The sequence below is a fragment of the Vicugna pacos genome, chromosome 6 (assembly GCF_048564905.1).
Source record: "Vicugna pacos chromosome 6, VicPac4, whole genome shotgun sequence".
In the NCBI taxonomy this organism is placed as follows: domain Eukaryota; kingdom Metazoa; phylum Chordata; class Mammalia; order Artiodactyla; family Camelidae; genus Vicugna; species Vicugna pacos.
The window spans coordinates 59074681-59102054 of record NC_132992.1 but is presented as its reverse complement, the minus strand read 5'-3'; the positions used below and the strand labels follow the sequence as shown (position 1 = coordinate 59102054).

The 27374-nt window shown below is 41.8% G+C and overlaps 1 protein-coding gene across 1 annotated transcript; it reads right to left on the bottom strand.

The window, feature by feature from the left end:
• Nucleotides 1-15005: 15005 nt before the first annotated feature.
• On the bottom strand, nt 15006-24690 carry DACT1 (dishevelled binding antagonist of beta catenin 1). Its single transcript, XM_072963116.1, has 4 exons — nt 23939-24690; nt 21617-21749; nt 20723-20878; nt 15006-17922 (listed from the first exon to the last, which is right to left on the bottom strand). The coding sequence occupies exons 1-4, from the start codon at nt 24281-24283 to the stop codon at nt 16145-16147; spliced, it is 2412 nt and encodes an 803-aa protein (XP_072819217.1). The 5' UTR covers nt 24284-24690; the 3' UTR covers nt 15006-16144.
• Nucleotides 24691-27374: the final 2684 nt, after the last annotated feature.

The window sequence follows — 27374 nt, the reverse complement described above, 5'->3', positions numbered from 1 at the left end:
CTTTTTCTTGATGAATTATCCATCTGCAGTCCTTTAGCATCTCCTCTCAGGCTTAATTTTTTTCAGCTCTTTAATCATTCATGTAGTTCTCCTTTGAACTGACTTCATGTCCCCTCTTCAGGATGTAAAGTCCAGGCCTGGACCCTGTATTCCAGCTGTGCATTGACAGTGCTGATTAGAATAAGGGTCTAACTTACAGACCAAGTAGAGACATAGAAGGGAAGAAAGACCAGAGATGAAAAGTCACAACAGACTTCCAGTCTTTGCTCTGAGTCTGTTTCCAAGGTTCCAAGTACCCCATTGCCTATTAATCACTTCCCTGCTTTTGCTTAGGTTGGCTCCACTGTTTTCTGATACTTACATACTTTTCCCCACAAATACAACATTTGTGTTTAATAGCTACTGCCAAACACAGCTGCTTTAAGACTGGCAAGGCTTAGGTACAGGGCAAGGCAGAAAGAGGGCCTTCACAGCAAAATGCCAAATCGTGATCTTTTGACCCTGTCTGGAGACTGTGTCCTAGAAATTCCCTCTTCCACATTTGACCCACCACCACTTAAGCTCCGTGACTCTTGCAGATTTGGTACTTCTGGCTAGCTCCACCTAGATGACCAATTCATCATTATCTCAGATGATAACCCCCAACTCAACTTTCCCAGCTGCACAACCCCAGCCCCCTCCCCAGTCCTCACTAGGGTCACAGCCATCTATTCCATCATTTCACAGATGTGGAAACAGAGGCTGAGACAGACATAAGTGACGGCATCTAAGTGTTTAGCACTGAGACATCCCATTCACTTGACTCCTGCCAATCAATCCATGGCTTGCCCCAGAGTCCCTGAACTCCCTAGCAATGCCTAAGTGATTAGAGAACGTTCTACGCCAACTTTCAGCAATGTGACGTTCATCACAGTGTTTAATGGTTCTCTGGCTCTGTTTCCCCATCTGTTTCTCAGGGTATTTTGTTTCTCTGAACGCCAGCCCCCACAGACGCATAGCCCAACGTCAATGGCCTTGACTGCCAAATCACAAGGTCCCTCTTGTCTCTATCCTCAGTTTCCCTTCAAAAGCTACTTATTTTAACCCCATGACTATTAACAGAAAGAATAGCTTCCAGACAATGTATCTCAGAAAGACTGTCCCCTAGAAACATGAGACATCTGTCTCACTATCTTTTCATTTTTCCCCTTATCAAAAGGGGTAAAAATGATCTTTCTTAATATGCAGATTACTACTTAATATGTGAATTGTTTTCAAACTCCTGCTCTCCTAGCTGAAAAACCCTTCTTTGGCATCATGAAATATTTTCATTTCCATATAGAGATTATATCTGCAATTATTTCCCTTGAAGTACAGTCAGTTTACAATGTTGTGTCAGTTTCTGGTGCACAGCATAATGTTTCAGTCATACATGTACATACATAGATTCCTTTTCATATTCTTTTTCATTGTAGGTCACTACAAGATATTGAATATAGTCTTTCTTCCTTCCCTCCTTCTTTCCTTCCTTTCTTTCTTTTTTATTCAGGTTCACATCTCTGTACTAATCCCTTCTGAATTCAGCTGTTTTTATCTCTACTTATTTCCCCAGTCTCCTGTTTGATATCTAGCCTGAGTCTCTGCCATTCTGGCTACTTTTACCTTTTGAAATTCCCATTTTAGGGTCCTCTAAGAACTTAGTCAGGTTTTATTTTAATTTAATTTCCCATCAATCATTAACATTGCTCCTGAGCATTTACCTTGTATTTTAATAACTGGTCATATCAGAGGAGATCTAACTTGACTTTCTTGGGCAATTTTGTTGTACATATTTTGTGTCCTATTCTATTTCTAGCCTCCTCTCTGTAGTCTACTCACATTTGCTGGGACATTACACCTAATCCATTATCTAGAAAATGGAAATATAATACTAAGTGGCTTACTGTAGCCCCCATTCCTTTCATAATGTCATAAAAATTTATAACATTTAAAAGCCAATGATCCCTGAGGTCATTAATTTCCAAAAAAGAACAAGTTTATTCTTGTGGAGCAGAATCTACATCAGATGTAGATTTCACATTATAAGAAATATACCCTTAATGCACAACATCAGGGCAGCCGGCAAGTGCCCAGCAACCGTTCAGTGCCCTGATAGTGCAAAGCCCATTAGACAGAGGCAGGTGGGCTCTTACCATTCAGAGGTAAGGACCGGTATTTCAGCAATTCGCTTTAGCCTTGATATCAGATGTGGCTTCACAGAGAGATAATGACCCCCTTCAAACAAAAGGAAATAACTGAGAAAAGTCATTATGTCACCGTTAAAAAATGTACTCGATTATCCTGCCCTAGCAGTTACCTAATCTGAGTTTTATTTCCAAAGGCTCCTGAGTGGGAAGACTTAAGAACTCCACATACCTAGCTCATGAAGTAATTGCTTTCAGTGGCCATCAGATAGTGGGAGCAGAATGAGGGGTGAGGTAACGGGAGTGAGCTAGCAGCTAAAGGGGCTCTGAAGCTACACCCCGCTTGACAGAGCTCTTTCTCTCTAAAACCAGTTGGAGAAAAGGCAAGGTCCTCATCTGGCAGATGAGGGCTGTTTGCGGGACGCCAGCTGGCCTGAGGTGATTTCTCCGGAGCCATCTGCCTCCAAAGAGGCCCTCACCTGGGCTCCCAGCCGCCTCCCAAGGGAGCCCCAGGCTCTGAGCGATACCGATCCCCACTGACAACCACCTCTCCAGACAGCCTCCTCCCGGAGCAACCAGTTGTCCAGGTATTAGGTTCAGGCTCTCAGCCCGGGGCAACTGCACAACTAACCTTTTCTGTTGACCTTCTTTCAAGCCTTCTGCTTCCACTCAGATCCTGTGAGTTCCCAGGTCTCCTAAATTCCTGATGAAAAGAAGCATAGCACATAGACATTTCATGTCACTGAAAATGGGTCCTTCCACATCCTCCCAATTAAACATTAGGCAGCCATTTGAAATGATGATGCAGTTATAGCTACTGACCAAAAAAAGTTCACCCCAGATTATTAACTTGAAAATGCAGATAATAAAACATTAATTTGACAGTATTTTTTAAAATGAATGTTTATGTGAATATATTTTTAAAAGGCGTTAAAATGTCTGTTAGGATTTAACATCAAAATATGAACTGGCCAGAGAAAGACAAATATTATATTACTTATAAGTAGAATCTAAAAAATAATACAAATGAATCTATATACAAAACAGAAAAAGACTCACAGACAGAAAACAAACGTATGATTACCAAAGGGGAAATGGGGAGGGGTGGTAAATTAAGAGGCTAGGATTAGTAGGAAGAGCTTAGCTCAATTGGTAGGATACAAGCACTTAGCATGTATGAGGTCCTGGGTTCAATCCCCAGCACCTCTATTAAAAATAAATAAATCCAATTACCTGCCCACCCCACCAAAAATAGTAACACAATATATAAATAAATAAAATATTTTAAAAAGAGGAAAGGATTAACAGCTACACATTTAAATATATAAAATAGGTTTTAAAACAAGGATTTAACTCTATAGCACAGGAAACTGTAAAGTCTTGAGATAACCTATAATGGAAAAGAATGTGAAAAATAAACACAACTGAATCACTCTTACAACACCTGAAACTAACACAATATTGTAAATCAACTATACTTCAATTTAAAAAAAATGAACTGTGGTCAATTCTGGAGAACAGAATTATAGGCTATTTTTTTCTCTTTGCTCACCCCATCTCCTAATTCTTTGGTGAATGTGCACTGTATGTGTGATTTTTTTTTAAATAATAAGTTAACAGAAAGAAACTCAGCCTGTAAATATGTGGGGCAATTTTTTGCTCCTCTTTGTATGTTGGGGACTTCTGAGACAGCTGTTGTTGACCGGGGGTGGGTAGTGCCCTAACTCTGGGAAAAACCTCTGTTGGCCACAAGGATTCCTTCAGTACTCTGCGCCCCATGAAGGAACAAAAGAGCTTTATAAGGAAAATTGAGGCCTTGGAGGACCATTGATTAAACACAGAAGAACCACAGGAGGCTTGAAGCGGGTAGTCCAAGTAACACGGCCTTAAAGTTTCGTTCAAAGGAAGTAAAAGTACCCTTTAAATAAAATATATTGATTTTGAAACTGTATTACTATGACCCTTCCTTGATGATCAAAAGTAGATAGAATTTTGTTCATCACCATCATTTTATTTTTGTATTTTTACCACCTCTACCTAATATAAAACATCTGCTGCCCTTGGACTAGCTTCCAGTTCTTCCCACCACCCTCTGTGTACCCAGTCCCACCCCACAGCTACGACGCTGTTCTCAACTATATTCTTTCATTTGGTCGGTCTGTGTTTCATATCATCTGTATGACTTGTTTGGCTTCAATAAAATAAAAGCTTTATGTAGTTATTTAAAATGCAATGTGTGTATAGCTTCACCTCCTAAGAAGATTTGAGTTCACTATTAAGAGAACCTGCTAGTTCTTTCCCTCTTCCAGAGGGACGGAGTTCCTGACTTTACCTGAGGCACACAGCCACCCAAAACAAAGCCCACATTTCTAGCCTCCTTGCCTTAGAATTGACAACGGGACTAAGTCCTGGACAACGAGACGTACGTAAAAGGGCTGGGTGCAATTTACCCAAAGTGCCTTTAAAGAGAGGGCGCGTGCTTTTCTTTCCTCCTCTTTCTTGGAAATGTTGATGGGATGGGCTGGAGCTCAAGCAGTGAGCTGGGACCCTGAAGTAAAGTTCACGTGCCAAGGAATCCGGAGCAATAAGACACAAGTAAACTGGGCCCTGATGCTATTATGAGCCTTCTCTAACAGCCTGGGATGCTTTTCTCCAGATTCACTTTATGTAAGAAAGAAATTTCCCTCCAGTTTAAGCCACTGTTATTTTGGACTTTCTGTCACTGATGAACTGAATCCTAACTAATAAAAACAGTGAGTGTATTTTCATTCATTCTACAAATATTTCCTGAGCACCTTCTGTGTACTGAGCACTGAACATCCTGGCTCTGGAAATACAGCAGGGAACAAAGCAGGCAGAGTCCCTCTCCTCCCCTCCCCTCATGGGGCCTCCATTCTAGTTCCGTGTCCACACTGCGAGGCACCTAGCAGGTGCTGGACTATTTGATGAACAAGTCAACAAAGAGCTCTCCTGTTTATCTTTGGGTTTAAAACAGATTTTGTGTTCATGTATGAAGACCTCTGTACAAATAGTGCTCAAAAATAAAATCACAGCTGCTTTCACAAAGAAAATCACTTAATGGAGCTTTCTTGTTTCCATACCTCCTCCCCACCCCCCAAAAAAATTAGGTAAACACATTAACAAAGCCTATTGTTGTCTTTTGAATTGTAATAAACAATGATGGTGCCATGATGACAGCTCAGAATAAGGCACTGTAGTGTTATACATACCCCTCTATGCCTCCATACAAGACTGGTGTGAGACTTAAATGAGATCATGTCTCAGAAACTGTTAATAAATATTAGCCATATTCAGAGGACAATAAATATTAACAGCTTTAAAAATAGTCATAATCTTAACTTCAGTAATTCCATTTCTGGGAGTCTATCCTAAGAAAATAATCTGAAATATGAGGGGAAATTTTATGGGAAAAAAAAATGCTCATCCCAGAGTCATTTATAATAGGCACAAACCGAAGATCCAGTGACCTTTCCCTACCACCCTGACTCCCTTCCTATGGTGAGCTGAGGCCAACCACTCTGGCCCAAGCTGAGAGCGACAAACCCAGAACTGGCTGGGAAGATGCAGGCAGGGCTGGGAAAAGGCAGAGCAGAATGGAGAACTTGAGTGCAACTTCCTGGCAAGGCAGACTTACAGAGAAAGAATAGCTCAAGATGTCGAGTCCATCAGGGTAGAGTAGAGAAAGACAGTTGAAATGAAGCTTGACCCCTGAGATCAGGCTCCTTGAGGAAACATTCTAGAATGTGGATCCTGGAGAGATGCCTGAGTCCAGTAGGGAAGGGGAGGAAGAACCCTCCACAGAGCATCTCGGGTGCAGTTGGTGGGTGGGCCCTGAATAGGAACAAAATGTATTTTCATCATTAGAGAAAGGGCTAAGTAAATTATTGAATGCTGGAATAAGATATTATGTAACCATTACCAAATGCTGATTAGAAAGAATGTAGTAATCAGAAAAAAGCTGGACTATTGCTAAATATATACATTTATGTACATATAGTACATGTAGTGTACAATTATCTATTTACATAAAAATATATAATTACATAGTATATGTATAGGAAAATGTACACACTTACATATACATTTGCATGGTATGTACTTATGTAAGCACATATGTGGATGTGTATGTATATACATATATGATAGTGACTATGTCATATGTCACATAAGAAAAATATTTGGAGGAACCATATAAAAATGCAAATAATTGAGTAGGAAGGTTAAGTGATGATTTGCCTTTCTCTATTTGTTAAACTTTATTTAATGTGTAGGTTTTAATTAACTTTTATATTTAAAAGGTTGGATGTGAGGACAAAAAGAAAATTAGGCACATTTATCTAAATGTTAGATTACTACTCTTCCAGAAATTTGTTTCTCAAGAATAAAATATGCGTGTCTTACGCAACAAGCCGTATTTTCAGCCTCCTAAATCCTTTCCTCTAAATATCAACTGATGAGATTCCAGAGAAAGAATGTTCCTCCCTTGGACTACTTTTGGCTCTTTGGGAATAACTGTAACTCTTTCCTGACACAGGATATCATTTAGGGGACAAAACTCAAACAACTCATTTATGGGATCTACTCCAGTGTCAGCAATACCTGGATCCTTTCCAAAGGTTCCAACTTGCTCCCACGGTGAACCTTACTCACATATCATTTAAAGGAACACAAAGGAAGGCGAGATGCTACAAATATAAGTGCTGTTACGTTTCTCGCATTATATATTTCCTCATTTTTACTAGGAACTTCTTGCCAGATGGGAGTCATTTCAGTCCCTCAGTTCACCAGGGCACAAGCTGATCTTTGGGTTTGATAGCTCTAGAACGGTGATCAGAATCAATTAACCTGTACAACACACTGACCACATGATTATCAATACCAACTATCAACTCTGCCAAGGCTCTCCCATGAATTCTCTGAATCCAGTCAATTTGGGCAAATATTTAGAATGACAGGTATAGTAATGAAATATTGACTTTGAATTTAAATTTTTTTTTAATTTTAAGTTCCTCTGAACAGTTGGGGAAATATGAATGTGAGCTGAGTGTTAGATGAGATGAAAACGCATTTATTGTACATGGAAAGGTGAAGATCTTCCACTTTAAAAATTAAGTGCTAAAATAGAAAGTAAGGTAAAATCTTATTCAAGGAACAAAAATACATATAAGCAGAGTTGGGTGGGGATCTGAAAGGATATTACAATGAAGGGGTTGGCAGGAATCATCTCTGGATAACAAATATCATGTTTTTATATTCTTATTTTTAAAATTTTCTATAATACATATATATTGTGTTTGTAATAATAAAAGAGTATTTTCAATTAAAAAAAGCTTCCCTCGGTTTTCAAAATAGACCCCTGTATTTCCTGGTTCTGGCTAAGTATCATATTCAGAATAAAGTGCCATAACCCTTAGAAAGCCAGAAATGTGGGAAGCATCCTCTTAAGTAAGGAATATAAATTTTAAAAGAAAATCTCATGGGGGAAATTTGCTTCTGCAAGTTTCCCTGCCCAAGTTTGCCAGTTCAAAGTCTTAACATATTTTGCATAAGATTTTGATAAATAGATTTTAGAGTTGTTTACTGAAACCAAGTTCATATTCTGATCATTTTGATGTTGCCCATCATTAATGACAATCTTCCAACAAAATTCTCCAGGCTGCAACTCTACATCTTAGTATCTGTTTATAGGATTTCCTTTAAATATAACAGCTAGATGAACAAGCCTTATTTAAAATGTTTTTTTACATTTTGGTAACCTTTAAATATTCATTTGTTAGAGTTAAATTTAAAGGTAAATTATTCATTGACCACTTCAGCTGTAACGATTCCAAAGCAGCTGTTATTTACCTGGGCAACGGTCCTCAAATTAAAATAATTCTCTGAATCAGTTCTGGGCTTCATGCTGCTACTCCTTATGTTTAACAGATAGGTTGTAGCAGCTCCAAAAAAATCACTGTGGGCCAAGGAGTAAATAACCATTTTCAAAAGTATAATTATACACTGTATTTATATTAGAGTCAGAGATATGATGATCAGGTAAATAATTGAAAGTGACAGGTCTGAAACTAAACAAAAGGACTCCCATGGAAACAAAAGTCACTTTCATACCACCTTTCAAGCAATACACATATGGGTAGAGAATGTTATTTTTTTTCTCAGCCCTCAAAGAAAGAATCATGTAGAAAATAAATAATTATATAGCTCCCCTCTATCCTCCAACTTAAAGGTCTGTACCTGGAAAAAAGTAAAATAAAATTGACTCTACCAATCCTAAATACACCCTTTTCAACAGTGATAAAGGATTTCCTTGCTTTTAGTGACTCTTACTATTTCATGAGATTTGCAAACCAGAACACAGAAAGCCCTGTGTATATTTCAGAGTGACATGTGGAGTTCTGTGGAAGAGCATGATCAGCTCCCCTTTGACACTCTGCTGCATTTTAAAATTCTACCCATATTAAACATAAATGGGTCAGTAGATTCTGGTTCTCCCATGGCAGACTATTCCTCTTACTAATTACAACTAAAAACTCTGGCAAAAATATGGAAAGGAAAAAAAAAAAAACACCTGAAGACTGTGAGAGTAAACAAAAGCAGATGGATTTGGGGGGGGTGCATATGTTTTCTATTTTTTTCTTTTCCCATGCAGCTTTATCCTAAGAATAGGCCCCAGTTTCAGAGCAATGTGTGCTATCGGCAGCTAAAATTCTGATAGAAAACATGTCTTTCTAGCCAGAGGGACCAGGAAATGATTACCCTGGGGGGTGGAATGAGTGGGAGAAATCCCAGATGGAAAAGAACTAAAAGTCCCCTCATTCTGTGTGTGAACCTTTGGCTGAATCTAACATCTGAGCCAAGTGTGCAAGGTGCAGACTCAAACCAACATAGCAAAGGTTTTGAGAATTTAAATGAGATGTGAACCACCTAGGTAAGTATCAGGCTAATCCCTGAACTATACGTGTACAAGACAGACACAAAGCAGCACAGCAAAGGCTTATATAACTGAACTGAGATTTAAACCACTGCCCACAAAGGTGAGAAGAACTTAGGGCCAGAGTCTACCTGGGTAGACTGCCTGCTAAAGCAAAAACAATTCTCCTGAGGATTATGAAAGGACTCAGCACCTATGCAGTGCTACATTGACAATGTTCAGGATAGAATCAGAAATTACCTGACAACCGAAGAAACAGGAAAATGTGACCTGTTCTCAAGGGAAAAATAATGATGCCAACCTCAAGATGACCTAAATGCTGAAACTATCAAACAAAAACTTTTAAGTAGCTGCTATAACTATGCTCCACTAGGACAACACATTTGAAATTAATTAAAAGATAGAAATTCTCGGTAGAGAAATAGAAACTACAAACAATCAAACAAAAAAAAAAACCCAACTGGAAACTTTAGAACTGAAAAATACAATATATGAAATTAAAAAAAAAATCCACCAGATGGCCTCAATAGCAGAACACAGATAACAAAGGAAAATGAAGATAGATGAATAGAAATCACCTAAACTAAAGAACAGAGAGAAAGTATTGGGAAAAAAAATGAACAAGGTTTCCAGACCTCTAGGACAGTATCTATAAGTCTAGAGTTGGAATTCTACAAAACAATTACTAAAACTAATAAATGAATTTTGCAGGGTTCAAGGTTAATATACAATGTCAACTGTATTCTTATATATCACCAGCAAATAATTAGAAAATAAAATTCTCAAAACTTCTATTTACAGTATCACCAAAAATCATAAAATACACAGAATAAATCTAACAAAAGATAACCAAGACTTCTACACTAAAAGCAACAAAACATTGCTGAAGAAAATTTTAAAAGACCTAAATAAATGGAAATATATACCATACTCATGGATTGAAAGACTCATTATTTTTAAAATGCAGTATCTCAATAGTGAACTATATACTCCATGTGATACCAATAAAAACTTCAGCAGGGTTTTGTTTTGTTGTAGAAATTGATAAGTCGATTCTAAATTTTAAATAATAGTGCAAAGGATCTAGGATAATCAAAGGAGTTAAGAAGAAAGAGAAAGCAAAGCTGGAGGATTTGCCCCCTGATTTCAATAATTACTCTAAAGCTACAGAAATCAAGACAGTTTGGTATTGATGAAAAAATAGGCATACAGATAAATAAAACAAAATAAAATCCAGAAATATATATATTTCAATTTTTTTAACAAATGTGCCAATTCAGAAGTGAAAGTCATTTCAATGAATAGTGCTAGACTAACTGAATATCTGTTTGGAAAAATTGAGTATCTATCCTTAATTCACATCATACCCCAAAATTAACACAAAATAGGTCATTGACCCACATGTAAACCTAAAACTATGATACTTCTAGAATAAAACATAGGGGAAAATCTTTGTAACCTTGCTTAGGCAACAGTTTCTTCTATGGGATACCAAAAATCACAAGCCATAAAGGAAAAAGAGAAAATGACTCTATCAAAATTAAAAACATTTGTTCTTCATAAGGCACCACTAAGAAAACGAAAAGGCAAGCCACAAACAAGAAGAAAATATTCACAATATATGTCAGAAAACTTTTTCATGAAATCGAAAATTTTTCAAAAAACTCTTACAACTCAATAGTAAGAAGCTCAACAACCTAATTCTTTAAATAAAACTCCTATGTGAACAGATACTTCACCAAAGAAAATAGATGGCCAATAAACACATGAAAAGATGTTCAACATCATTAGTCATCAGAAGACATTCAAATTAAAACCACAATGAGATACAATTACACACCATTAAATTGGCTAAAACTAAAAAGATTGATCATGCCAAATGATAGTGAGGATATAGAACAACGGAAACTCCCATGTTACTTACAGGAATGTAAAATAGTACAACCCATTTGGAATGTATTTTTGCAATTTCTAAAACAGTTAAACATACATCTACCATAAAACAAATGCATTCCACTCCTGAGTATTTACCCAAGGGAAACAAAGACATCTGTTCACACAAAGACCTGTGTATGAAAGTTCTTCATGGCTTTATTTGTAATTAGCCCCAAACTGGAAAGAACCCAAATGTCCATCAACAAGTAAATGGGATAAACAAATCGTTATATATCTATATAGAAGAATACAACTCAGCAATAAAAAGGAATGAACTATTGAGCCATGAAGCAACATGGACGAATCTGAAAATCATTATGTGGAATGAAAACTTCAGGCAAAAAATGAATACACGCTGTTTAATTCCATTTATACAGAATTCTAGAATATACAAAGTAATTTATAGTGGCAGAAATCAGAGCAGTGGTTGTCTGGGGACAGAGGTGGAGGGAGAGATGGAATACAAAGATACCAAGGAAACTTTTGAGAATGATGGAAATGTTTGCTGTATTGATTAGGGTGATTATGTGGGTACATAAGTGTGTAAAAACTGATCAAACTGTAGAGTTCACATATGTGCATTTTATCATACTTCAGTTGTACCTCAATAATATTGTACCAAAAATAAGACAGGGAAGGGAGAATCCAATGTATCGGCAAAGGCAACATATAGCTCTATGGTTTCTGTTTCTAGCCCTTCAATGGAACAGATAACCTACTTGTCACTTGTCTCACTGTAAAACACTTAGAAATGATGGACAAACTATTACCAAACATCCTCACAAGCATTTATGGACTAAAAAATGGCACTCAATTTTGGTCTGCCTTTGGAGAGCAGAGGGAGAAGTTTCTGGAACCTTAAGCAAGGCACTCAGGGACAGGGACGTAGCTTTCACAGGGTTTGGATGTGTAACTGAGACTTCCCCATATTCCTACCAGCACTGAAAGGTTGGTCCAGGAAAAAAAAAAAATCCACTTCCTGGCCCAGGATGAAAATAAACAGCTCGTCTGCCTTGGGAAATTCTCCTCTGAGAACATGTAAGCGCAGTATACCCTCATGTGGGCCTGGGATTTGAATTTATACCACCTCTGTAGTCAGGTAACCCCAAAGTAGAGAAATGAACTTCGAAGTGGTCCAGCCTGGAAATGTCCCTGAGGTACAGGGCAGAAAAAAATACAAAGTTCCTCAGTATGGCAAAATTCTTAATCAAGTCTCACAGGATTCCCCCAATAATACTCCACTGAAGTGACCTCACAGTACAAAATAACAAAATGATGAGAAAACTAGGAAGGCAAATATGTACAAATGTATAGCACTCAGATAACACTTCTGTTGCTAAATATTAGAATTATTCTAAGCAGAGCAAACAAGTAGCCCATAAAATCTGGTGCCTTTTTCCTCAGTGAGAAATACTTGGAATCCCATTAATAAGCACTGAAAATTATATTCACAAAATGAAGGAAGCCAGATACAGAATGAGACATATAGACTGAGACTTGGTTTTGAAGAAAAAATATAAAGGTTATCTATTTATGCATATAACAGAGTATGGAAATACATACACCAACGCTACCAAAGAGTAGGATTTGAGCAGGATTAAGAGAGAAGAGTGTAAACACCTGTGTGCAGATCTGATATTTTTTGTCTGACAATAAGCATTTGTGATTTGTTTAAATGAAGGAAAATATTTTAAAGAGCTCTTTTGTTTGAAACAATAGCAGATATTTTGTCATTGAAAATATTGGACAAAACCCAATTTTCCAAGTGCAGTACTACTGCTAGCTACAGGCAAGTCAAGCAACAGAGGAGGACAAGCCCAAGGTTCTTTGAAAATCCTGTTTTTCACGCTTCTCTTCCTTTGGCGTTCCGTCACCTACAATGTAATTACTCAGAAGCTGGTTTTCAGAAAGCAGCCCCTTCTGAGCATAATGCTTATTGAGAACGATTTGGACACAATTCAAGAACTGCAGGTCACAGTTGCGTTACACAATAAACTCTACAACTCGCCCCCAAAGAGATTGGATCACAGGACTAGAAAAGATGGTGAGATCATCCCCTTGTTTGTGCTTTGCTTAGATTTAATCAGGTAACCAGACAAATTCTAGTCAAAGAAGAATGACTGGTTGCATATAAAAACATATGAATACTAAAAGATGAGCATCTCTACAACATCTTGAAGAAGAATTGTCTGGGATATCTTGCTAGAGGGATATCTTGCTAGAAAGATGTCTTGCTGAAAAAAGGATGTCTTATTGGGAAAAAAAGTCTTATCTTTATAAGCCATGCTATGTTCCAAAGTTAAAGGCCTTCTTAAAGATAAGAGGTTTATAAATTACAGGAAAAGAAATCATTTCCAAGACAGAAACAAAAAACGAATACTTAAGGGATTTTTGTTGCACTGAAATTTACCATCCAAAAAATCATTTTAATTGAGTACATTTCATAATAAAAATGAATTATGAGACTGAGCCTATTCTACAGTCTTCTTTTAAAAAAATTTACCCTCCCACTGGCCAAAGTTGGGACATGCTGAGCATCAAAAAGAACAATAACTGTAAGTGATTATAAAGTACCAAATGAATAAAAATCCTTAAGTCCATCATAATATTTTAAAACAAAGAGAAAGGGAAAAAATAAGGAAAGCTCTTTTTGGTAGCATGTCAGTTTTTAAAAGTAGAAAGAAAGATATTTAGAAAACCACCATTTTGCATCCCCAAGGCAGTAACTGATTCAGGCAAAGAAACCTAAGTCATTAAGTGGAAAGTTATGAAGAATAGGATATCTAGACAGTACCAAAGAATCACCCACAAATACTAAACATTTGCAAAGAGGGAAAAAAGGAAACTTTCTAGTGGAGAAAACTCTGCTCACTAACTTGACCAAAGGATCACTCTCAAATTCAGTAACAGTAGGGCAAACTGATACTATGTTTCTTATTGTGAAGCACTAAAACTACACAAGATCACTGGTGAAATTCTTCTTGCCAAGAATGTTTAACCCAAATCCAATCAGGCCTTCACAGTTCACAGGAAATAGAGGAACTACACGTTAGAAGACAACATAAAGAAACAACCAAATCCAGAGCGTTGGCCCTTCTATAAGGCAACTGTGCTGACTTTAAAAACCCAATGTCATTTTAGAAATATATATGTGGAGAAGCTATTCTAGACTTAAAAGATTAGGGATCTATAACGAAAAGCAATGTGTAACACTGATTGAATCCTGGTTGGGGAGGAATGGGGAAATTGTTATTAAAAAATTCTTGAAACAAGTTGGAAAACTTGAATAGAGATTGAATATTTGATGATATTAAGAATTATTGTCAATTTTCCTTAGGTGTGATCATGGTGGTGTGATGCTATGGAAGAAAAGAATCTCCTTGTTCTTAGGAAATACATGCCCAAGTTTTTAGAGATGCAATCTCATGATGCCTGAAATTTACTTTAAAATAATGCAGTAGTAAAATAATTATTTTACTTTAAAATAATGTGGTGGGGAGAGGGAGGATTGCCAAAATCTGTCCTTGACGAACAAAACCAGCAATTGTTTTTAATATATAAATGAAGAGAGTTAAAGCAAGCATGGCAAAACATCAACAATTGTTGAACCTAGGTGGTAGCTAGGTAGGAGTTAATTGTACTATCCTTTCAACTTTTCCATGTTGAAAATTTTTTATACTTAGAAGCTGGGGGAGGTGGGGGGAAGTCTTCTCAGAAATAATTTCCTAAGAAGATATCAAATTTACCTTATATTGTAAAGAAGCACCTTAACTATTCTAACTGGCTTACTTTTCCTCATTTGCTTACTCACCATCCATTCAAACACCCCTAAAATCTGCCTAAATTATTGCAAATGATATTCTAATGCTAGAATAGGCCTAATATAAATCCCACAAAAATCAGTGCAAGATTTATAGGTGTAAACATCTGGTTTTATACCCAAATAACAAACTTAACAGCAGTAAAACAAATCGTTTATTACAGCATATAATGTGTTATATTAAATTTACACAAAGATATATAAAAACACATACTGTTTATATCATACAGTCATTTAACACCAATAGGAATATCAAAACAAATACTACTCATGCACAAAACATGCAGATATTGGTATAAAAAAAGCAATTTTACACAATACTGTTTACCAAAAACATTTATTTTAAAAAAGGACCACCAGACAGGGTCGGTGGTCCAAGCTGGACTGGATTGCACTAATGTGTTTGGGCTAACGCTTACGTGGTACGGTGCTCAGTGAGCAATTCTGAGCTTGGAGTCACACCTAAGGGTCATTTCATTAGGAGTGAATTTCTCTATACACAATGACCAAAATGTTATCTCAAAGGCAAGTCTCCAAGGGAAGAATGGTTGGATCTGCTGCAAATTAGGGAGGAGGAGAAAGGCATCAATGTTGGGTAACCGGCCCTAGAAGGGGTTACTGTAACCAGGGCCTAGGCACCAAGTGTGGCAAAGGTTTTAGTGAATCCTTTAAGGTTTATTACTAGCCTACCCATCCAGGTCACCTCTCTGGATTTAGGGTCTGGTCCTCAAGTTCTGAGTCCAGTAAACCAAACAATCCTGAGAAGAAAATAGAATGTACTGTATGTAAAAAATTACAGAAAACCACGACTGCCCCTTGTACCTACTTCACACAATTGTATGCGATACCCCCAACAGGAAAAAACCTCCTGGAGACGCTGCCCTAAAGAACCAAAGAAGCAAATGTATGTCCTAAAATTCCATCCACCTGACCTTCAGAGCAAAAGGTCTCAACCCATTAACACTTGAACATCAAAACCTGTGCCTTCACAAATGCTCAGAAAATTTCAAATAAAAATCATCTGATACCACAAAATCCACTCACTATCACCACCATTAGAAACTCAATATTCACTTCTAACCAGCAAAACATTCTTTACCTTCCATTAAAGGCACTAGTGTCCATACACGACGAAGATGAGACATAATTCACCTCGGTTTTCTCTTAACAAAGGAAAGCATTCCATGAAATTTTTACACGAAAAAACTAAGACGTCACCTTTTCTTCGGGAACTAGGGGCGCGGGGACCCCACCTTCCACAACCAAGAATGCTCCTCAAACGGTTGTCATCAGTTTCAAAGAGCCAGACCGAAAGCGGAGGATTTTTTTCTTGAGGTTATGTGAAGCCTTGATTTTGACGAAGGTTTTTGTGGGGTTGTTGCGGAGGCCCGGGGCTGGCACGGGCTGCAGGGGCAGAGTCTGGACAAACTGGGACCAAATCAAGCCGCCGCTCTCCTCGGAGTCGCTGCTGCTGGTGCTGTCGCCCACGAAGTCGCCCTCGCTCACGCTGGACTCGCTGTCGCCGAAGCAGTTGGTGGTGTAGTTGCTGCGCTCGTCCTCGCTGGTGTCCAGCACGGTGGAGTGGAACAGGGACTCGCACTCGGCTGAGTACTCCGAGTCGCTGGCCACGTAGGCGTAGGGGCTGGCGTAGGGCAGCGGCCCCGCGCCGAACAGCCCCGCGGGCCCCCGGCGGCCCCGCCGCGCCCGCCGCAGCGCCTCCTCGTACGACACCTCGGCGGCCGACCTCCACCGCCGCGCGGCGGCTCGCTTGTGCTTGGGCTTGGCCACCACCGCCTCCCGGCCGGGGCCGGGGCCGTGGCCCCGGCGGCCCGCGCCCGGCGGCCGGCCGCGGAGCCCCGCGTCGGGCTGGCCGCCCCCGGCCCGCCGCCCCTTGGCCGGGGCTCTCCTGAGCTTCTTACTTGCATCCGTGTCGTCGGGGAACCGACACTTCTTGCCGGCCGCCCGGGCTTTCTCCCTCACGGCGGGCAGCGCGCCCTCCGGCCCGTGGACGGCCGCGGCCCGGTGCTTCAGGGCGGAGCCCCGGGGGGCGGCCGCGGGCCTGGCCCCCCGGGCCGGCCTGACGCCAGGAGGCTGCCCCGGGGCCGGCGGGGCCTTCCCCACGGGCCCGTCCTCCAGGCTCTGAGAAGACGAGCCCTCGCTTCTGAAATCCAGGGCAGGCCGCTCATCCAGCGGGAAAGCGGGAGACAGCAGGGCCTGGGCGGCAGGAGGGGGCGCCCCCGGAGCGGCAGCCTGCGGGCTGTTTTTCTGGGACGCCTTTTTCAGTGGCTGGACCACTTTGTTCTCCTGCAGCGGCGCGGGGCCTCTCCCAGGGCTCTCTTTCGGAGAGGCAGCTGGGATGTGACCGCTTTCCTTAGGGGGCTCCCCTGTCCCAGCGGGGGGACACCTCGCATGGTCCTGGGCGGCTGGCTTGGCATTTTTGAGCAGATGCTTTCCTTGAAGTTCAGTGGCAGTGCCTGGGGAGCAGCCCTCGGGCGGGGTCAGCCTCTTGCTTTCTAGTGGTTCTGGCTTTGATTCTTTTGACCACTGTTTCAGCGGGGAGAATGTCCCACTGTCCAAAGGGGGGATCCCGCCGGAGGGCAAAGGCACCTGTTTAGAATTCTTAAGGTTCCCACTGTTGACTTGTGAGACACCCCCAGTCACTCTGATACAAATGCTCCCATTCCTCAGAAGGCCCTTTGTCGGGTCAGCGTTCACACTGGTTCTTGGTTTGTTGGTCCTTACGGGGTGTGTTTTTTTCTGGACCAGGCTCAGAATGTAACCATCCATTTTCTTACTGGATGAAGGAGGAGGAGCAGCCCACATACTGCTTGGAGATGGTAAGGAAGTGTCTGTCTTGACGGCATCCAGCTCGGATCCGACACCAATGTCATTGGCATGGTTATCCAGCCTCTCCTCTTCCCTCAGGGGGTTGCCAGTCAAACAAAGGAGAAACATTGGGCTCTGCACGGCCACGGCATGAAGTGGACTGGGGTAGCGATACACATCATTCCCGTTTTTAGACACCAGATCACACTGGTACTTGGGATTCACATCTGCAATGACACCAAGGGAATTAGATTGTGATGTGGATGGGGGAAGGCAAAGTGCCCCTGAGGCCAGGTCTTCACAGTGGCCTTCTTTATATTCGAACCATCCTATGAGATCTGAAGAAATGAACTGGCCAGCACCAGCCTGACTCTGGCCAATTTCTATGAAGACAAATTCATGGGTAGAGAGAGAATGCCAAAGAATCAACAAATACTCCACAAGTTACTCTGCTATTTCACATACACTTCTTACTACTGGATGAGGGGAAAAAATAATTAGCAAAGGATTTTTAACAAGATATGACAACGCTAAAGGAACAATATTCAGCCATTAAAAACACTTTCAAACTACTGGATAATATGGGGAAAACACTTAAAGTTGAGTGAAAAACCATAATGCCATACCAGACTACTGATTATCATTTTATTAAGACTGGGTATATTCAAAGAAAAAAGTCTAAAATTAAGCATATCAAGATGCTAATAGTAGCTTCTCTGTGTGGTTGGAAAGCAAGTGATGTTTATTTTCTATTTTCTAAATTTTTAATAAATATGTACTGCATTTATAACTAGAAAAATAAATGATTTTTGAGTCATTCTTTCTCTAGGCCTCTCTCTCTTCTGTGTTCTATTCCTGGTTTCTCTTTAAAATACTTCAGATGAACTATCTATGGCCTTTCTCCTGATTTATATCTTTTCCAGACCTAATTCTTAATGACATGTATTTGACCTGTCAATTGAAAGGTCAGGGAAACTCATCATATTTCAATAGAGACTAATCAAATTGAAATAATAAGCACCTTATACTTTCAAGAGTGGTGCTACAAAATAAAGCACAATATTTTAGGAAGGAATTCTTGATGAGGTTTTTAAAAGATTGAGCAGTAGGACTAATGAATAAATTTCCCACATCTCAAAAATGTACATGCCAAAATACAATGAATCAAGCTTTCTTGCTTAATTAAATGATTTTGATCTCTTATCTTGGTGATTATTATAAATATCAAGTCCTGGTAATGACTTTTAATTAGAGAAAAATCACAGTTTTTAATCGCTAATTTGTTTTCCATTATAATTATATTTATTCACTCAAATATCGAAAACCCACTATGTGCTAGATTCTCTGTTAATTGTTTAAGAGAAAGCTCCATGAATTTCAATGGTAATTAGCTGCTGGGGGGGAAGGAGGGGGCAGGGAATAGTCTAGACTCAGAAATGATATGATTCATTTATAAACAAAAGACTACTATAAAATAAAAGTGCCATGTCCCCAAATCCACCTCCACTCCCAATAAATGGTTTGTTTTAAGAAGGGAAAAACCTCTCTAATATCTTTGCCCATCCCTACTTTATTATCCCAAGGCCTATCCTTGCCTTACTTAAAGCCACATTTGCCTATCCATCACCTTTCATCCCTTTTTTCCTCCTAAGAATTAAGGAACAAGACAGACATCCCAGACCCCGAGGGCCAGCACAACTGTCTCATTTATGTGAAGATGTGGCCTTTGGGATAGCAGGGGTCTGCCTTTAAGGAAAACCTATACCTTAAGTATTAAGTATTAAAGTACCTTTAATGGGTTTATAAAATTTCCCTCTGAAACCAGATCTGCAGACTGAAAGGGAGCAATTACCAATGAACTTGAAGACCATACACTCTCGATAACATAGATTTGAGCTTCCCCGAATGATCGCTGCTAACAACACACACTGTACAAATACAAAGACACCAGCCAATTAGCAACCTCAGTGGTTTGGTGTTACGTTTGCACTTCCCGGACCTCAGAAATTCAGCCTGATACCCAAGACGAAAACACACACAGACCAAGGTGCAATGACTGGCACCAGAGCCTACAGTTCCTCTCATCCCTGAATTTTCTCTGCTCTTCTGAGGAATCACTCTAAAGCAGGACTCAGGAAGGTGTCCCAAATTTCGGCAACAACTCTGCCATTCAGCAAATGAGGAGCCTCTGACAGAGGGCGTATAAAACCAAATTCCTTCTCTGTTCGACGAGAAGGTTGGACACAGCAATTTCTGAGTTCCCTTGGTGTGGTGGAAAAAAACACAGACCTGACAGTCTGGAGCTTGAATTGTGCCTCTGCCACTCATTCGCTATATAGCTTTAAACAACTTGCCTAACCTAACCTTACTAGGCCTAATTCTTCTGGTACATGAAATGGAGATACCAACACTTACACCCTGCAGAACTGTTCGGAAAATTCACAGCACGTAAATGTACGCAGAAACTCTTTCAGGACCAAAAACATGATTCTCTCTAGAGGTCACTGCACAAGTAGCCTCAAATGGGGAACACGGCCTAGGGGATCTCACCCCATCCACTTGCTAAAAGAAGAGAGAGCAGGCACTCTGGAGAACACCAAGGGACCACTGCTCCTAGAAGTGCCAAGCAGCTCTTGGCCAGGCTGACAGATAAACTGAACTTAATGTAAACTTTGGCTCTAAACGATTAAAGAAAGGAGAAACAGATCCAAACTGATTTTCAAAAGAAAATGCAAACAAGTTAACAGCAAAGGCTCAGAAACAGAGCTCAAGACCCATAATATTGAAACAGGCTTTCTAAAGATAAGCTGTTTCTACCATCAGAATATAAAGCTAGGTGATACCCAAAGAGGACAGGAATTGTGGTGATATTGATTCTAAATGGAACTATGGCACTAAATGCAAGAAGCTGATGAAATTCTCTGAGCCTTTGTTTTTCATCAGTAGAAGGGGTTGAAGCTAGATAGCCTTTAAGGATCTTTGACCCTTTCCAATTAAAAATGTCTATCAGTTCTAGAAAAGTCTTACCTGCAGATTTGGGGCAACCATCTGAGATAGTCAAGGTTGCCTCCAAGGGGCTGCAAAAGCAGGTGCTGGAATGACAACTGGATAAACACTCACTGAAGACCGAATTAGAGGAATTGGAAAGGGATCCCGAAGCCCCATCACTCAGCTCATAAAACCCTGCAAATAAAAACACCGTTTGGGATTAAAATCATGTCAAGCAGCAATACGCATTCATGCTTAAAAGGAAAAGGCGTAATCATGTAGGGAAGGCAGGAAAGGGAGAGGGGCCAATGTTGGTTCACCAGATTTCGTGTCCTGATTTTATGATTTTTGTTTCCAGCAATCCTTAGAAAAAGGCAAAAGCCCATAACTAGGGGTACATTTCAAAATTATTCTCATTGTCAAATTGACTTTCCTCCTTGACCCCACCTTAAAAGATGTACAAGGAAAGAGACTTGGATCTGTCAAAGCTTCCACTTTTTAATGAACGTTTCAGAAAGAATAATTTGAAGAGAAAAACAAATCTTTGTAAGGAGCCAAATGGTTTAAAAAGAAAAAAAAAAAAACTTTTGAAGTGGCCTCAGGAAGTTGAAGTGTGACTAATTTTCTAGCCCAGTTCTGACTTTCTCAAGTTTCAAAGGAGGACCACTCGCTCTTCCAGAAATCTGAATAGAAGCTTTTATTTGTAAACTCGGGAGACTCCAGTCAGATCAATCTCATTATTAAAAATTCTGCTATCTGGTTGTGTTTGCCTCTCTTGCACGGAATGGCAGACTGTTTTCTAAATCCTCTCTGCACTGGAAACAAACTCGCTTGCCATTTGCAGGTCTCATAAGGTTAAGCCCGGGGGGCGGGGGTTGGGGGGGCCAAGGTAGAACTCATGAGTGCAGGACGCTTCCCTGTGCTCTGACGCACCTGAGCTAGGTCGGCTGTCTGTCTCCAGATGCTCCTCAGATGTCTTCTCTACATCCAGTCTCAGGTCACTGATCTGCTTGTCGAGTTCTTGCAACTGGTTCAATAAACCAGCATCTCTTCTCCTCAAACAATTCTGATTAGGAAGAAAAGGAGAAAGGAAGAAGAAACACATTTTGGTGACAAAGAACCAGAAAGTCCACTCTAAGTTTTCAAACTACCACCTGAAGAGTTCACTAAATCTTCCAAAACCAAGATTTTACCAGATGACCTGAAATAAAGAAAAATGTCAAGACTATGTCCTCTGTTGAATTCCACTTTCTCACATTTTGTGGTGATCAAAGTCCCTTCATAAAAAAACAAGACTTGCTTTTAGGTTCAACTAATATACATACAAACTTATTTTTCACAGGTAGGGATAAGAAAAAGCCACTGAGATTTTTTTAAATCCTCTGTATACAGCCAATTTTTTGTTTTTTACAAAACAGTACTTCACAGTAGACTCTTTAATTTGAAGTCAGACTGTAACTGATTTCCTACAATACACTATAATCTTACTTAGGTGAGATTTTCTGGCCAAATGTCCTGTGGAGTTTTGTTTTCTATTAGTTGCTTTGTGGGGCTTAATCAGTCGTAGGGCCTTTGAAAGTGAGAAACTAATACTAATAGCCAGTGCCAAATATAATGTGAGCTGGCAGAATCTAAAACTCTCCAGGGAAGGTCCATCAAGATTTGAACTCAACTTGGGTTTCCAAAGGTGACAGACCGCAGTGCTAACTCACACCGCCACCTAGTGCTTCCTATTGCTGGAAAAGCAAAAGAACTCAAGAGGCATCTGGTTCAAATCACAAATGCCAAGTCGACAAATGAAAATAGTACCACAAACACGGACTGGACGGGAATTCTCCTAACATGCTGCCTTGCTCCCCTCCAGGGGACAAGAAGAATGTGCCACTCACAATCATGAGATTCATGAAGACAAGAAGGTGCCATTGTACAAGACAATGCACACAATGTCAATGATGGGACATAGCCAGCAAGAATTGGCTCAAATCAGTGTTATATACAACTCTGGTCTGCTACCAAAAAACATAGCAAAATGCCAAGACAGAGGTATTACACAAACCACCACATACATACACCCTTACAAAATAGATGCATATGAATATCTACTCCTGTCTGTCCTTTGACTTAAAAAGCTTGGAGACATAACATGCTTGTTTGCTACAATGAGTTCCTTCAGGGAAAATAGACCAAAAAGTAAAATCAAATTGATGCTCAAAAAAAGAGACAACTTATCTGAAAAGAGATAATATAAGAAAACACTTGACAAATAACCACATAGCATCACTTTGTTAGTAATTGTAGGAGGGATATTATCTGGCATGTGTCTAGTTTCAGATAGTATCACATGGTCAGATAAGGATTTTTTTTTTTTCTGTTCTCAAAACTACATTTTTGAGGTCACCGAAACAAAGCTGCCGCCATTACTCTGAGGCGGGGTCAAAAGCTGTTCAAAACATTAAACGCCGAAGTTCTTTTTCCTCCCCATTAACGAATACTGCAGAGAATGTCTAAGACACTGACACCAATCCAGTAAGATAAATGTTCCCTGAGAGCAGGTTTTCTCGTCTCTCACCTCCACCTCAAGTCACAGCAAGCAGAACATACAAAATACGAGGGGAACGGGCACTTTCTCCAGCCAAATTTCCATGTTTTAGCCGCCTTATACAAAGGGCTTCTATCTGAAATTAAGCAGCAGCCCAGGCAAAAGCTGGCAGGCTGGGGAGAGCCCTGGGAGGGGCAGGGCTCCCTGCGGGCGCGTCTGTGTAACCGTAAAATTCGGCACCGGACAGTTAACCACGCCACAAAGCCCCCTCCTCGGCTTTTGTCCCCTCTCGGCGGGAGGACATGAAGCCAAGAAGCCCTCCAAATAAGTGCTGTTTGAAATGAGGGTTTGCAAACCCGCGGGGAGAGGGCATGCATTCGTCTAACTAGAGAGACTGAAGGTTATAACCTGGCGACTCCAGGAATCCCGAAGGCAGAGCGGGAGGTGACAGCGGCCACTCCCGCCCCGCCGTCCGCGCGGGGTCGCCAGCCCCTCACCTGACACAAAGCGGGCACACGCCGGGGTCGCGTGGGCGTCAGCAGCCCACGCGCCGCGGGCACCCGCAGGAACCCGGGTCAGAGAGGCACCGGGCGGGGGTCCCGGGAAGCCAGGGGAATTCCCCAGCCGGAGGCACCCCGGCGCCTACCTCAGGCCACCTGCCCGACCCCTGGCTCCTCTGCAGGGACAGCCGTGACCCACCTCTGGGCACGACCTACCAATTGCTTCCGTAGCAGCAAGATGTTCTCCTCCAAGAACTTCTCCTCCAGGCGGCTGCGCTGCGCCGCCTCCCCCGGCAGCTCCCCGGCGCGGGCTGCAACGGCGCCCGCGCCCCCTGCGCCGCGCAGGGCGCCCCGGACCAGCAGCTCCTGGCGCTGGCGCAGGTACTCCAGCTCCGCCAGCCCGGCCAGCGTGGCCTCCTGCCGCTCCCGAGTGCGCTGCCGCTCCGTGTCCGCCTCGCCCTTCTCCCGCCAGCGCCCCTCGGGTTCCGCCGTGCGCTGCTCGCCCCGGGCCAGCGCCGGCGGCTCCAGCTCCCTCGCCGTCCCGGCCGGACTCGGCTTCATGGCCCCCAACCCTGCAGCGCGCACCCGTCCCCGCTGCCGGGCCGCCTGGGCAGAGGAGCGGGCACTAGGGCTGTGGCGGCTGGCTCATGCCTCCCGGCGGCGGGGCGCGACGGCGGGGGCGGGGACCGAGAGCGCTCGGGACCCGCGCGCGGCCACGGGCTACAGCCGTCCGGGCCCGGGCGGCGCCGTCCGCTGTCGCCGCGCGTCCCCCGCCGCGGCCCCGCAGCTGATAACGCCCTGCCCGGCGCTACGTCACGCGCGGCGGCCCGGCGAACCCCCGCCCGGCGCCCGCCTCCCCGCGCCGGCCCCTCGGCTGCGAGGCCCGCTCCCCTCGGCTTCCCCCTCTTGTGTCAGGGGCGCCGCTCGCGCTCGGCGCCGGCCTCCTCCTCGCCCGGCCCTCCCCGCTCCTCCCTCTCTCCTCCCCCACTCTTCCCGCGGGCCTCCTCGCCCCCTTTTCGGGTTTACGGCACCCAGTTTTTGCCTCGCTCCTTATTGGTTCTTTTCCATCGCACAAAGCAAGGGGCGAGCACCTCGAGCCCCAGCATCTTGTTACAGTCGGTCTCGCAGGCAGGGTCCGCGAAGGGACTCTGCAGTTGGGTTCCCCAGAGAACTTTCTGAAACTCGAGCGAGTTGCAGCACACAGTGTTAACCCTTTCCCCACACGTCCACTGTTCGTATCCACTCACACTGACTGAGGTTTCTTTCACCTTACCCAACAAGGTACTGCGAGTGTATTCAAAGACCATTTCTTGGCTTTGGCTTTTTTTGACTCCACGTTGTAAAGACAACCACTACAAGGCACAATGCAATGTTGTCCTAAAACTGTTCAACTCTTAGTTTTGTTGCTGTTGTTTTAATCTTTTTTACGGAAGGCACTTAAAATTAGGCAGGAGGATGTCGCTGCATCGCAAGCGGTTGCATCAATTCTTTCACAAGCTCGGGGTTTAGTGTGTGTGCGCGCGCGCGTGCGCTCTATGGTTTTTGTTTGAGTTTTTCATTGTTGTTATTTAGTCTGCAAGCGTTAAGAGCTCAGACTCTGAAACCAGACTGCCTGAATTTGAACCCCCTTTCCAGCCAAGACTAGCTATGTGGGCAAGTAACATCACCTCTCTGTGCCTGTTTCCCCGACAGTAAAATGGAACAACTAACAGAACGTGACTGTTGTAAGAATTACAGTAATACACAGTATATAATACATATGGGAGGGTGCGTTTGCAATGTGGCAGGCACACAGATAGTAAGGGTTATGTAAGTTGCAACTTTTTTTTTTTTTGGCCTCCAGAGGGATCCACAAACTTTTCCTCTGCAGTAATGTTTGTGGTATGGTCATCTCTGCTTGGGACGCTGTGAATCTCAGTGGGGTAGGGGTCCGGAAATGCCACTAGCTGGCTTGTCTATGCAAAAGTACCGTATCTATTTTAAAAAGCAGTCCATCGAGGAGCCTCAGAAATTGAATCCAGCAAGTCAAAATTTGCTGAAGTTCAGGCAGTGTTGTGTGAAGGAGTGCATCCTATGTCATTACTTACGACTTTTACACATTTGCCCAGCTGTTTCCCCCTGCTAAGAATTTTCCATTTCTCACCTCTGTGTGGTACACTCTTCTTCCCTCCAAGATCAGTTCACTTCTTTTCTCTGAACTTCAATTAACTGCATGAATATTTGATTCTTACCAAATGCTATTTGGATGGTTATTTATCTGGGTATGAACACATACATCTATGTAGGTGGGTGTTTATGTGTCTCTCTTCTCTCCAGTTACATTATAAAAGTTCCCTGAAGGCAGGGATTGTTTTCATATCGTCTTAGGATTACTGTACTCAGGACAATACCTTTGCAAGCATTCAAGAAACTGTAGGTTGGTGTAAATTGTTTTTTCATTAACTAATTTCTAACTTAATAGTACCCATTTTCATCTCGGCCACAAAGAGAGTCAAGTTGACATTTACCAAAAAAAAAAAAAACGCACAAAACAATAACAAGTGTTCTCTTGCCACCCTCCACTGACCTCTGGCTTGCTGGCCCTCACAGACATAAATGGAACTATACGGACAACCATGATTCATAGTTAACCAGATTGTGTAGTAGATCTAAAAATGGAATTATGTTTTGGTGCTCATCGGCATACAAAATTAATGCTATTCAGCTGAGCTATGCCTTATGCCTACTGTGTGCCAAGCATTGTACTTGGTAATACAGGAACTAAAATTTCCTCCCTAATTTTAGTAAGGCGCTAAAGTATAGGGACTGATCCTGTCTGCCAAGAGCCACTCACCCATGTCCTCTGGCATTGTCTCATGCTATTCATTTCTAGACAAGCATCTTGCTTTCTAGTTCTGAATTAGATTCCTTCTGGCTGGGTGGAGTCTATTATTGTGGCCTGTGTTATGTCACACATTGACAACTATATTTATATAGTTGAGGGGGGAAAAAGCTGAAGCATGTTTTTACACACTACTAATAAATCTTGTTTAAGCAGACAGACAAGTCGCTGTGTCTCCAAACCTCCCCACCTCCTCCCCACCCCTACCCCGCCACCAAATGCCACTTTGAGCTGGCTCATTAGTCCAAAGCAAACCATTTGCCATAACAGCTTGTACATCTCCATGAAAAAGTGTTCCCAGCAAATTTATATATTAAAACTAATGTACTCAAATGGTTCCACCAATAAAATGGCCACAAATAGGAAAAAAAGGTTATGGCTTCCAAAGTATCCATTACACATTAATAAATAATGCTGTTCATTCACACGCCAATTAAAACAAACTGAGGCTGTCAAGTGGAGTTAGAAGCGTAGGGGCTCAATGCTGTAATTGTTTTTCCAGGAAAACTCCCAATGTTGTCAGATTAAGTGTGCCTGTTTGGGTTGCTCCTATTCTCTTTACCCAACATCCAAATTTTCTCCTCTCTAGTTTAGTCCTCTGGCTTTCTTTCCTTTTTGATTCTTTGTTTTGGTCACAGGTATTTGGGAGGCAGTTGAGGGTAATCACCCACCGTTCACTGCTCCCTCCTGTCGGGGACAGGATCTCACTTCCCCCTACTGTTTTGATTTTTCTTTCCCTTTCTTTTTAAAGCAAGTGCTGGTGCTTCTTCC